Genomic DNA, 10,971 nt, shown 5'->3' on the forward strand with positions numbered 1-10,971 from the left:
AAAGACGATCGAGTTTCGGGCCGATACCAAATAAAGAGGTCATCTGGTGTACCCCTGTCGCGATGATCATCATTGGAGCTACGGTCTCAACCTCAAACGCTCGTGCACTATAACGTTTAATGACATGACCCCGCAAATGCACCCAATCAGAGGGGAGAAGTCAGCTCCGGAGGTTTTTTGATTGATTCGGGGCTTCTGGTCGGCTGTTAACCCACTGTTAACGAATCCTTTGGTCCTTGGTGCTACAGCTGAACAATGCTCTAACGCTGTAATTAAATCCTTCGTCACTCGAAACATACTATTCGTCTTGTCTTGAACACTTCGAACTTTACGATAAAAGGGCTTTGTCCCGCCAGGTCTTGGGATTTAGCAGCACTCTCATCTTCATTCCTCGCCTCAGTTCAACATGAAGTTCTCTCTCCTTGCGACCATCGTCGCCAGCATCAGCCCGCTCGCTCGCGCAGCGGACGCAAACGCTTGGAAGTCGCGAAACATCTATTTCGCACTTACTGATCGTGTTGCGCGAAGCGCTGACGATAATGGCGGTAGTGCATGCGGAAACCTCGGAAATTATTGTGGTGGAACTTTCAAGGGTCTCGAGTCGAAGCTTGATTATATCAAGGGCATGGGATTTGATGCTATCTGGATTACTCCCGTTGTTGACAGTAAGTGTCGCGGATACGAGGGAATGACGGTGGCTGACTAGGGCGATAGATACTGATGGAGGATACCACGGATACTGGGCCAAGGATCTTTATGCGGTCAACCCCAAGTATGGTACTGCAGATGACTTGAAGAGTCTTGTCAAGTCTGCTCATGACAAGGTAAGACGCCTTGATCCTTCTCATGCTGTTTTCAGTGCTGTTGAGAATCACGTTGTTGGTATCCATGAATGATCCCGTGCTGACTGTTCCAGAATATGTACGTCATGTGCGACGTGGTCGCAAACCACATGGGCAAAGGAATCTCAGACCACAAACCCTCGCCCCTCAACGAACAAAGCTCATACCACACTCCCTGCGACATCGACTACGGCAACCAGAACAGCATTGAACAGTGCGAAATCGCCGGTCTTCCAGATCTCAACACCGGCAGCGACACTGTCAAGAAGGTCCTCTACGACTGGATCAAATGGCTCGTCTCTGAGTACAGCTTCGACGGTATCCGCATCGACACTGTCAAGCATGTCGAAAAGCCCTTCTGGCCTGGTTTCCAAGACGCCGCTGGTGTCTACGCCATCGGTGAGGTCTGGGACGGAGGTCCTGATTATCTCGCTGGTTATGCCCAGGTCATGCCTGGTCTTTTGAACTACGCTATGTACTACCCCATGAACCGCTTTTACCAGCAAAAGGGCGATCCATCAGATGTTGTCGCCATGCACGATGAGATTAGCAACAAGTTCCCTGATCCCACTATCCTCGGAACATTCATCGACAACCACGATAACCCTCGTTGGCTCAGCCAGAAGAATGACAAAGCTCTTCTGAAGAACGCCCTCGCATACGTTATCCTTGCTCGAGGTATTCCCATCGTCTACTACGGAACAGAACAAGGTTACGCAGGAGGCAATGACCCCGCCAACCGCGAGGATCTCTGGCGAAGCAGTTTCAGCACCAACGCAGATCTCTACCAACACATCTCGCGTCTCTCCAAGGCTCGCTCGGCAGTCGGTGGCCTCGGTGGAAATGACCACAAGCATCTTTACTCTCAGAACAGCGCCTACGCCTGGAGTCGTGCGGACGGCGATCTTATCGTGCTTACGTTGAACCGCGGCCAGGGATACTCAGGACAGTACTGCTTCAACACTGGAAAGAACAACAAGACTTGGGACAAGGTATTTGGAAGTGGCACTGTTACCTCCGATGGCAATGGACAGGTTTGCGTTAGCTACACTAACGGTGAGCCTGAGGTCTTGGTTGCCTCTAGCTAAATGGCATAAAAATGGGGTTGGCTTAGTACTGGTTACGGTCTTTTTCCTCGACTCTTCTTCATGACTTTCTTATATACTGAGCTCAGTTTCAATTCTACTTTTTCCTCTTCCAACTGTACCTTGTTGGTGTGCACACTATGTCAGCGCCAAGACGCGCTGCATGAGATATCGTTACAAGGTGGCTGTAATTGTAATTGTATTGATTTGCTATTCAGCTCAAGAGTGTCTCTGGCAACCTATAACCAGAATGGCTGTTCTTACTGTCATCTTGATTGGCTCCAGCTTTTTCAGAACTGAAACGTTGTGTCAGCCATCCAATATTTCAGGTGCTTAATGTTCTCAAATTACCATTAATGCAGCACTGTGCATGTAGCCCCTGCGGCTGACTGCCACATTTGTTTATGACACTGGTCCCATTGTTGATAATAAATCTCCATTCCTTCGTCTTCTCCCACTCGACCAACACTCGGATTTATCAAGAAAATGTCGCCATTCCAATATCCTCCGTTACCCCCCTTAGAGCTGCGGCTTCTGGTACTGCAACCCGGTTTGCCAGAAGATCGCCTTACTGGGACCCTCTTGCAAAGGAAATTGTCTCCTGAAGACGATGAAGTCCCAATTTACGAGGCTCTGTCTTACTGCTGGGGCGATCAGTCTCATCCTTAATCCGTCAAACTCGAGACGAAATGGCGAAAAGGTAAAGAACAGCCACGTCCGGCGCCAGAGCCGGACAGCTCCAGCTACCGGAAGTTCATCCTTACAGCCTTTGGTATTCACTCTGGGTATCTTGATATTGGGCCGAACCTGGCCTCTGCGTTGCGGGCTCTACAATACCGTTACTGTAAACGGTTACTATGATGCGACTCTATCTGTCTCAATCAAAAGGACGTCGCAGAGCGCTCTACTCAGATTCAGCGCATGGCAGATGTGTATCAATTAGCCCAAAGAGTCATTGTCTGGCTAGGTCCTGTAGCGCCCTGGAGCACTACAGACATGGAAACTATGCGTTGGGTGAGAAACCAACTCTCGTCTCCAGCCATAGGCATTTCGTATACAGAAGTAGCTCCCAATTTTGCCCCAACAAAGGACGGAAGCCGGCAGGAGATCGATTGCAAAGGGCCCCTCCCGCTTGCCCAGGATCAGTGGCTTGCATTTGAGCAGCTATCGGCCGTGGACTGGTTCCGACGTCTTTGGACGTTCCAGGAAATAGTCTTGGCAAATCAAGAAGCATCGATTGTGAGGTTAGGCGACGATGAAATGTTATTGAATAGGTTTATTGAAGCGACCCTGTTCATATGTTTCAACAAATGGTCGGCATCACAACCGTTCTTCGTTGATCTGGCCAGGCACACCATAGATATCAAGGTCTTTTGTAACAAGGCTGTGAGTGGTAGGAACGCTGAGCTGATCGGCAGGGACAATACCGACTGGGCTTTTCTGTTACCGGCGACGAAATTTTATGATTGCTCTGATATTCGGGACAAACTCTATGCGCTTCGAGGGTTTCTTGAACCTGATACTGCCCGATCAATCCCTGTAGACTACACCAAGTCTGCCAGGCAAATTCTTGCTTCAGCTTGCGTCAGTCACCTGAAGCAGAGACGAAATCTTCAATTTCTGGAACTCTGTAACTCGACCATATCTCCCAGCTGGGTTGTGGACTTACAAAAACCCCTGGGCCTCCTACAGCTCTTCAGTAACGCAAGTGCAAGATCTGCCGCTTCAGCGAGGTTGATAAAGACTGGATTATTAGAGGTAGCGGGCGTTCCTTGTGATGAAATATGCAACAGTATAATGGATCTACCCCCGAGAGAAGATTACGAACTACTAGAGGACTACATCACCAATGTTCTCAAGGTGTTCCGAAACCTCACAGGCAAAGATTACTTTTATCGAGACGATAAATGCCTCAACGAGCTGATAGCCATGGTGACATTTGGTAACCTTTTGGATCACAGTACATTAAGAACTGAATCTACTCCTTCTTGGACAACAATCTCCCTGGAAATTGGACGACAAATGATACGTCAGTGGATTACAGGCAACGCCATCTCGGACGATTATTTCAGTATACCATATAATCACAGGAGTGCTGTGGCAACCGCTTGCACAATAACGCGCCATGGCGCCCTCGTGTGCGTCCCTTTAGACAGCTGCGACGGTGATATAATAGTAACTCTGCTTGGCCTGTCCAGCAACTTGGTTCTCCGCCCTCAGCCAGAAGATGGATCCTACAAGGTCGTTGGACCGTGCTATCATCCGGGATTTTCTGACGGCCAGGCCTTACTCGGTGATGACTTTCACGGCTGGGAGAAATTGTGGTGTATCAACACATGGACTCTTGCATTTTGGAAGGAGGGTGAGCCTCTAAGTTTTTCAGATCCACGGCTTGACGGGGTTCCGTTGCCCATTGGGTATGCCGAGCGTGCAGTTAAAATGGATGAAAAATACGTTCCTTTTTGGATACATAAGTTTGAATATGAGGAATACATGGATAACGAAAGAGTTTACGATTCACGGATGTCAGAGCATAGGTTGAAGGACAGAGGCGTGCCGATACAGAGATTTCGGTTGATATAGGAAGAAGATGTTAACGAATTTGGAGAATGTAGAGGGGAGTCTTGTTAGTGATACTGCTTTGATGACTTGCAGCGAAAGTTCAATCCTGTTTTTATTAGTTATCTTGCTCATGATAATACATAAGGATTTGGAAACAGACGGTGAACTTGTGCGTCGAGAGATGCCCTCCAGGGTCATTCCACGTGCGCAAGCGGTATCTCACCATTGGCTGACCGTCGCCAAGAAAACTAACATTAGCAATAAAAAATTCATTTATCGATCCTGGCTCAAGATTGCAAGGTCAATTATTATCACGGTGAGAGAACAGGTCTCTGGCACTCCCTCACGATAATTGGTCAATCGCGGCCAAGAGTTGAAAGAGGTTTAGATCCAATGACGTGACCGCCAGAAGTTAAAATGAAGCTTAAATCGCCATTGCGTGAGTCACTTATCCCATTGCATCCTCCAAATACATCAATTGAGGCTCTGGTGCTGGCTCAAAGAGTTCGAAATGGTCGTCGGCGGCTGGGAAAACGCCGTGCGTAGAGCCGCAGATCGCGGTCTGCAGACGCTGAAGGTCAATTGGCATCTCGGCTTCACTTCATTTGGTGGACCGCCTGTCCACTTCAAGATTGTTAGAAACACTCACCCTCGCGATTTTGCGTGCTTTTACTGACGAAACAAGTTCCATGATAAATTCGTTAACAAATTGGCTTGGATCGATGAGCAAATTGTAGGCTTGCGTCGCCCTGCAAATTGAACAAAGACTAACAGACACGAACAGTACCAAGAGCTGTTCAGCGTCGCTCAGGCCCTCTCCGGTCCGGGAAGCACCAAGATGCTGTACTGCATCAACTTGATCCATGGCGGAGTACTCGAAGCTATCTTTGCGTTTCTTATTTGGAGGTAAGTTCACGATCCAAGTCATGAAACTCTGTACCAAACTAATTTCCCACGAACAGCTTACCTGGTTGCTTTGGCATGTTTGGCCTCTCAATTGGCGTCTCCAACATCGGCGACACTCTACCTCGCGCGGTATACGCCCTCCTATCAGGTCTGAACGCCGCGACAGTCGGGATCATCGCCTTAGCAGCAGTTGAGCTTTCAGACAAAGCAATCACGGATCAACCTACTAGACTGGTCTTGTCAATCACAGCCGCTGCCGGAATGCTGTATAATGCTCTCTGGTACTTCCCTGCGCTCATTGTTGCAGGCGGATGTTGCATTGTCATTTACGACTACCGCTGGCTACACCGTCCGGTTCGAGCTGTCAAGAACACTATTCTTCGGGTGAGGAGAGGAAGGCCTACCGGAAATGAGAACACCCAGGGCGCTGAGAATGGAACGGGCAACGTCAATAGTTCAACAGTTGCTCTTCGCGAACAGGAATCTACCGAGCAGAGAGATGGCGAACCTAGAGTCGTACCCCAGGAATATCGCCTCAACTTCTCATGGAAATCCGGCACCGCGATCATCGCAGTGTTCCTTGTCAGCTTCATCGTCGTCATTGTCCTACGAGCCACACTGACCGATGCACCACTCCTCTACAAGCTCTTTGCAAATTTGTATCTCGCTGGGACTATCATCTTTGGAGGTGGTCCTGTCGTCATTCCCCTGCTTCGCGAGTACATCGTCGCTGAGGGTTGGGTTACACCGCGTGACTTTCTCATTGGTCTAGCTATAGCCCAAGCTTTCCCTGGACCAAACTTTAACTTTGCTGTGTTCCTGGGTGGCCTTACAGCTGCGAACAATGGATATCCTGCCATTGCGGGAGCGCTGATTGCCTACCTCGGTATATTTGTCCCCGGTATGGTTCTCGTTCATGGAACAATGGGTGTATGGGGAGTTTTGAGATCTCGACGTTGGGTTAAGTCTGCGGTGCGAGGCATCAATGCCGGTGCTGTTGGATTGATCTACACGGCTGTCTATAGGATTTGGCAGGTTGGATATATAGATCAGGGCTTCCAGTCTGGCAAGAGTCTTGCTGACGATCCTTGGTGGGTTGTTGTTACTGCAACGGCTTTTGTGGGAGGACGATTCTTTGGTGTCGCACCGCCGTTGGCGATTCTACTTGGTGCTTCGTTGGGGTTGCTGAGGTATGGCATTGTTACAGCATGAGTTGGGATCAACTACCCGGGAGTAAACATTTGCACCGGCGAGGTTCGACATGGAGTCGCCAATTGGACATTTATCGACAGAGGAAACTGAGGTCTCGAGTCATTATGTAAACGATGAATATAAAGTTCAGAAGTCGCAGATCAATATGGTACGATAGAGATATGAAGGCATCATGCTCTAGTGGGGCCGAGCGGCGACGGCTCGGGATGGCTTCCGTGATACAAGGCTTGGACCCAAAGTTTGAGTCCTGACCGGCTCTCGGCAACGAAACCGCAGACAATTAGAGACAGCAAAGAATTTCTAAATGCGTAAGTTCCATCTGATTCGAACCGGCATTGCATGCGGTGAGATGAACAGTCAACATATAGCAATTGGCGAAAGATAATGCCTCGACTCTCAAAAGCAGACCTTAGCATTAGGTGGTTTCTCACACATCATAACATATCTTTAATGGCATTAGATAAGCCTCAGAGATACATCTTTAATTCCACCGGTGTAGTATCCCAATGCCATATTCCCAGACCCATAGACCACATGATGCCCATAATCCGGGGTAGACACCGATGAAGCGGGGAAGAAGTGGAGGTTGAGTTATCTTTGGTGGCGGACGGTGTATCTTTTGCGGCGGCTACGCTAACGAATTCTGTGGTCCTCGTGAGGAGCTCGTCTCCAAAATTCGTTATCTTATCCAACCAGATGATGCCGTGATGTTTGGCGATATCGGATGACGACCCGATGCGGGCTTGCTAGCCATTCTTCCAGAACAATTGATGGCTTGGAGGTTTTTAAATGCAGCCATACCCTTCGTCTATCTTCTCCTTTGTTTTTACTGCAATACATAATTATAATCGCTTTTGTATTTCAGTAGAAGCCTTGGAATCGAGTTGACGATTGGCCACTCACCGGAATAGCCCTCCGCCCCATCACCGCCAGCAAAGCTTATAATCTGGCAAAATGTCTACAGAAAACACAAACCAATCGATCCTCATCCTCGGAGGCGGCTGTTTCGGGTTGGCCACAGCATTTGAACTCGCTCAAAAGGGCTACAAGAACATCACAATTCTCGAGAAAGATGTCGACGTGCCGAGCCGCTTCTCCGCGGCTTATGATCTGAACAAGGTCATCCGTGCCGAGTACGCCGATGACTTTTACACCCAACTAGCTCTCGTAAGTCGATTACCTTGCAGCTTGGACTTGAATTCCATGCTCAACAATAACTTGTAGGACGCAATTCGAAAATGGCAGTCTGATCCGCTGTACACTCCTCATTACCATCAAACCGGCTTTCTCAACGTCACTTCCGGCAAGGCCGCACAGAATACCAAAGGAGCAGTGGAGAGCTACTTCCAATCACTCCAGAAGAATCCAGCATTCAATGGCCAAACCACCCGTGTGAATAGCAGCAAGGAGATCAAGAAGCTCGTCCCCAAGTTCAGCGGTCCGCTTACTGGCTTTACTGGATATCACAACAAACTCGCTGGTTACGGCCACTCCGCTAACGCCTTGAGAGCTGTGTATGAGCAGTGCGTCAAGCTTGGTGTGAAGTTTCATCTCGGAACCAAGGATGGTGAAGTTGAGTCGCTATTGTATGCTTCAAGTCGAGAGGGGACGAAGTGCATAGGTGCCAGAACGCGCGGGGGCACCATCCACTCAGCAGACAAGACCATAGTGGCATTAGGTGCCGACGCGGCCAATATTCTTCCCCGTATTGGAAAGCAAATGACAGGTCGTGCATGGGGTGTCGCGCACATCCAGCTCACAGACAATGAAGCCGCCGAACTCAAGGGCATCCCCGTCACCAACGTTCGCGACCTCGCCTTCTTCTTCGAACCCGATCTCAAAACCAAGAAGCTCAAATTCTGCCACATGGGCGGTGCTTTCACAAACTACGCCTTTTCCAAAGACGGCCTCTCAATCCCCTTCCCCGAACTAGCAGATTCACAATTCATGCCTCTCGAGGACGAAACGCACATCCGTCTTCTTCTCAAAGAAGTCTTTCCCCAACTCGCAGACCGTCCTTTGATTGACCAGCATCTGTGCTGGTTCGCTGACACAGATGATTCGGATTTCATCATTGACTACGTTCCGGGTACTAATGCGACTTTGGCGGTGTTGAGTGGTGATAGTGGACATGGATTCAAGATGTTGCCGATTTTCGGACAGTTTGTGCATAAGTTGCTTGTGGAGGAGAAGCAGAGTCAGGCGAAGTGGCAGTGGAAGGATAGTAAGCCCAAGGCTGCGGCTGTTTGGAGGAGTAGTGAGAGTCAGGAGCTTGCTGCCGTTCCGCGAGCGAAGTTGTAAGAGCTCAAAGTATAGAGTCTATGTCTAATATGAATTCCTATTTGTCTTATCAACGGTGTCTCCGTTATATCTCTGTATATAACGCTATACCCTGCAGCTCGGTCACTTGATGGGTGAGTGTAGTCGATAGACTAGTTCAACCAGAGCAGAGGTTAACTTGCAGCTGCAACACCAAGATCTCTCTTTTCGGTTATAAACAGCGGACAACTAGCGACTGCAACAGTTAATTCGTCAGCAACGTAACGAAATGAGGGGTTGATATCTCGTCCGAGTCTTACAAATCTTCAATTACACGACACCATCAGCTTGCAAACGATGTGCTCTTATTTCCGCTTTGAGCCAAGATCCCTTTATTGCGCGATCTTTCACGAAATAGATTGGATAATTATTTATGTTGCAATCAGTTTGCATATCGCATGTCGAATGCTGGCCAATGAGGTTTGTCGCAGTAAGTCTTGGTCATTGTGTGCCATCATGGCGTGACTGGCCGAGTTGGGGTCATTGCAACAGTAGTGAGGGGATGATTGTTGTATATCAAGATGCTGTATGCTGCTATAATTCCAGAGAATCAATCGCAAGGTGCAAAATTGAATCATCAAATAAGAATCCTAAGCCCAATTAGTCCAAAATGGTCCCAGCCCCAATTGACCCCAGCATCAAGGATGTCGCCGAACCCATCAAAGACACTCTCAAAATCCCCAACCCAGCCAAACAGCGTCTGGAGAAATCGGGTATAGACCTCTCCAAAGGCTATCCCTATCGTCCTTCTCGCCCCTTGTATCTTGATGATGTCTACAAGATTCGAGACAAGCCTCGCGATCACATCGATGCAGGCGCTCGAGCTGACAAGTCTAAGAAGAGCCTTTTGTCCGCTGCGACTAAAGTCACTGATCTGACTGCATACATCGGAACTGAGATTGAGGGTCTTCAGTTGAAGGATCTCACTAATCAGCAGCGAGATGAACTGGCTTTGCTTATTGCGGAGCGAAGTGTTGTGTTTTTCAGAGACCAGGATCTTTCGCCGCAGCAGCAGAAGGAGCTTGGAGAATGGTACGGTGAAGTTGAAGTTCATGTAAGTGACACCTATCCAATCCTAATCATAACAGGTGCTGACGCAGCCACAGCCCCAAGTCCCTCACGTCCCTGGCGTTCCAGGTGTAAGCGTCCTCTGGCCCGATCTCATGGCCACAGAGCGCCCAGCCAGTTTCCGTCAACCTGGCGGTGCATCTCGCTGGCACACAGATCTAGTGCACGAGAAGCAGCCAGCAGGCATCACGCATCTTCACAACGATACTATTCCATCTGTCGGCGGAGATACTCTGTGGGCTTCAGGTTACGCTGCATACGAGAAGCTGTCCCCAGAGTTCCGTAAGATCATTGATGGCCGGGAGGCTGTTTACCGCTCTGCTCATCCCTACCTGGACCGTGATCACCCCGAACAAGGTCCAAAGTATATTGAGCGTGTTCATCCCATCGTTCGCGTTCATCCTGCTACAGGCTGGAAAGCTCTTTGGGTGAACCGCGCAATGACGGATCGAATTGTCGGTCTTGATAGAGCGGAGAGCGATGTCATTCTCAATTACCTGTATGATGTCTATGAGCAGAATGTCGATATCCAAGTGCGCTTCAAGTGGACACCAAGAACTTCAGCGCTTTGGGACAATCGGTGAGTACCTTGATACCAAATGTTGAGCAACACTGACAAAGAAAAGTATCACTATTCATAACGCCAGCTGGGATTATAGCGGACGCGAGCCGCGACACGGTACGCGCGTGACTTCTTTGGCGGAGAAGCCGTACTTTGATGCATCGGCGCCAACTCGTCGTGAGGCGTTGGGACTGTTGGGAGATAGTGAGAAGAAGGAACTGGAGGCGTTGAAGTAAACCAATAGTTACTACTATAGCGTAAATGACATGACAAACTTCACATAACAGTGCATATCATTCATGCTCTTTGAACAATTTCGCCAAACATGAACATTCCGCCTTCCGGTTTCAGCTTTGCCTCGGATCAGTCGGGTTCTTTTGTCTTTAGCCTCGAATCCTTCACACGTTGAGTCATT

General features: G+C 49.0%; 4 protein-coding genes across 5 annotated transcripts; all 4 read left to right on the plus strand.

Annotated features, from left to right (window-relative positions):
• The first annotated feature begins 171 nt into the window (after positions 1 to 171).
• FOIG_14103 (alpha-amylase) lies at positions 172 to 2,118 on the plus strand. 2 transcript variants are annotated; one of them, XM_031215304.1, is made up of 3 exons: positions 172 to 665; positions 715 to 824; positions 917 to 2,118. In XM_031215304.1, the coding sequence occupies exons 1-3, from the start codon at positions 407 to 409 to the stop codon at positions 1,928 to 1,930; spliced, it is 1,383 nt and encodes a 460-aa protein (XP_031055022.1). In that variant the 5' UTR covers positions 172 to 406; the 3' UTR covers positions 1,931 to 2,118. The 2 variants fall into 2 exon arrangements, with proteins under 2 accessions (XP_031055022.1, XP_031055023.1); XM_031215305.1 differs by having other exon boundaries at positions 172 to 824.
• Positions 2,119 to 2,923: 805 nt separating this feature from the next.
• On the plus strand, positions 2,924 to 6,607 carry FOIG_14104 (uncharacterized protein; the record flags this gene model as incomplete). Its single annotated transcript, XM_031215306.1, has 3 exons — positions 2,924 to 4,344; positions 5,264 to 5,395; positions 5,452 to 6,607. 3 exons carry the CDS (start codon positions 2,924 to 2,926, stop codon positions 6,605 to 6,607), a joined length of 2,709 nt encoding a protein of 902 aa, XP_031055024.1.
• A 931-nt stretch (positions 6,608 to 7,538) lies between these two features.
• Positions 7,539 to 9,000, plus strand: FOIG_14105 (uncharacterized protein). Its single transcript, XM_031215307.1, has 2 exons — positions 7,539 to 7,774; positions 7,832 to 9,000. The coding sequence occupies exons 1-2, from the start codon at positions 7,562 to 7,564 to the stop codon at positions 8,906 to 8,908; spliced, it is 1,290 nt and encodes a 429-aa protein (XP_031055025.1). The 5' UTR covers positions 7,539 to 7,561; the 3' UTR covers positions 8,909 to 9,000.
• Positions 9,001 to 9,536: 536 nt separating this feature from the next.
• Positions 9,537 to 10,792, plus strand: FOIG_14106 (uncharacterized protein; the record flags this gene model as incomplete). The annotated part of the gene is made up of 3 exons (XM_031215308.1): positions 9,537 to 9,980; positions 10,033 to 10,574; positions 10,621 to 10,792. 3 exons carry the CDS (start codon positions 9,537 to 9,539, stop codon positions 10,790 to 10,792), a joined length of 1,158 nt encoding a protein of 385 aa, XP_031055026.1.
• Between the last annotated feature and the right edge of the window lie 179 nt (positions 10,793 to 10,971).

The sequence above is a fragment of the Fusarium odoratissimum genome (assembly GCF_000260195.1).
Source record: "Fusarium odoratissimum NRRL 54006 unplaced genomic scaffold supercont1.38, whole genome shotgun sequence".
Taxonomy (NCBI): domain Eukaryota; kingdom Fungi; phylum Ascomycota; class Sordariomycetes; order Hypocreales; family Nectriaceae; genus Fusarium; species Fusarium odoratissimum.